The 1,511-nt window shown below is 42.8% G+C and overlaps 1 protein-coding gene across 1 annotated transcript in view; it reads right to left on the reverse strand.

Moving 5' to 3' along the window:
• The window catches only part of LOC119638255 (uncharacterized PE-PGRS family protein PE_PGRS10-like), a 1,516-nt gene extending 873 nt beyond the window's left edge, over positions 1–643 (reverse strand). The window contains exon 1 of the mRNA XM_038034927.1: positions 8–643. Coding sequence (XP_037890855.1) covers positions 8–641 — 634 coding nt within the window. The 5' untranslated portion in view covers positions 642–643. The remainder of the gene's footprint in view (positions 1–7) is intronic.
• Positions 644–1,511: the final 868 nt, after the last annotated feature.

The following is a 1,511-nucleotide window of genomic DNA, read 5'->3' on the forward strand; positions in this document are numbered from 1 at the left end:
CCGCCGACTGTGGAGCACCCAGCGTCGAGGTCAATGCCGGCGCCATTTGAGCACCTTCCGGTGCTAGTGCAGCCACTTTCGATAAAACCTCCACTACCAATCAAACCTCCAGTATCGCCTACGCACCCGCCGACGGTAGAACACCCAGCGCCGAGTTCACCGCCGGTGTCATTTGAGCACCCTCCGGTGCTAGAACACCCTGCGTCTGCTCCTATGGACATTCCTGCTTCGGCTCCACATCCCTCTGCGCTAGAACATCCCGTATGAATAGATACGCCGCCGTTGTTGGAGGCACCGATACCAGTGGCTCCTCCAATGTCACCTGAACAACCCCCAGCGGTTGAACACCCGGCGTCTATCGAGGTCCGTGCACCGAATAATGAGCTGGCCTCTTGATCGAGACTTCCTCTCATAGCCGGATTAGCCACTCCACGTAATTTTACAGGACGGTCTGCTCCGATTCTGCCAATCCCACCTAAGCGAGACTCTCCTCCTCGTCTCAAACTTTGGCTTCCAGCGCCGCCTAAATTTAACCTTCCTCCAGAAGCTTGGTTTCCAAGTCCTCCTAAACTGACCCTGAAAGCTTTGATAGCAGCTGGTGCACTTATGGCTAGTAAAGCAAAAATAAAAAACAACTTCATGTCTTTTCGCTTTCGTAACACAGTTAAAACTAATCAATGCCATCGAATGCTTTGGCTCTTTTATAAAAACATCTGCAAAAATTGTGATAAACAATAATTACCATGGTTCGTTAGTGCATTTTTTTGAGTTTTTTTTTTTTATAACAAAGCACGACGTATTAAGATGGCATTCCGTTAATTGCAACAAGGTACAGAGTAACTATAATATCAACAAACACAGTTATTGTTTACGGAATATAATTAAAATTTAAGAGTTTTTTCAATATCTTTAATTAGATTTTTAAGGTGTATTCACCACAGCAAATTATCGATTCGCTGTGTTTTATTTGTAATGTCGTTGTAAATTGCAATAGCACGACTAAAACTTAAAACCTGAAGAGGGCATGGCATTTCCTATTGGCGATGTAACGTCAAATGCGTATTAGGCTGTAGTAATTTCATCCAGGGCCAGGCCGTGTAGGTTTTCTCCGTGCCACCTTATCTCTCCACGGAATGTATAACTGCACCTCCGCCCCTACCTTAGCATTGCGCAATCTGTAGAAAAAGATTTCAAGGACGTTCATAGCCGTCAAGATAAATTTAGTCAAAAACTGCAGGCTTGCAAACTCTGCTCAGTTGATTGTGATTATTTGACGACCGCTTAAATATCCAGGAGATTTTTGATAAATTACAGTTTTTGCAATTTTATTTTGATGCGGTTGTGTAGTTTTAATTTTCCGACGGTTCAGCAGAAAAATCAGTAAACTATGGCAATTGACACTTTGCCATAAATCAAGTAAAATCAATAAATAACTAAAACCCCAAACGCTGTTCTGGTATTCTAATTAGGATGTAAAAGATCACAATTAAATAAGTGACGCGAATTAAATT

The sequence above is a fragment of the Glossina fuscipes genome, unplaced genomic scaffold, assembly GCF_014805625.2.
Source record: "Glossina fuscipes isolate IAEA_lab_2018 unplaced genomic scaffold, Yale_Gfus_2 86, whole genome shotgun sequence".
Taxonomy (NCBI): Eukaryota; Metazoa; Arthropoda; class Insecta; order Diptera; family Glossinidae; genus Glossina; species Glossina fuscipes.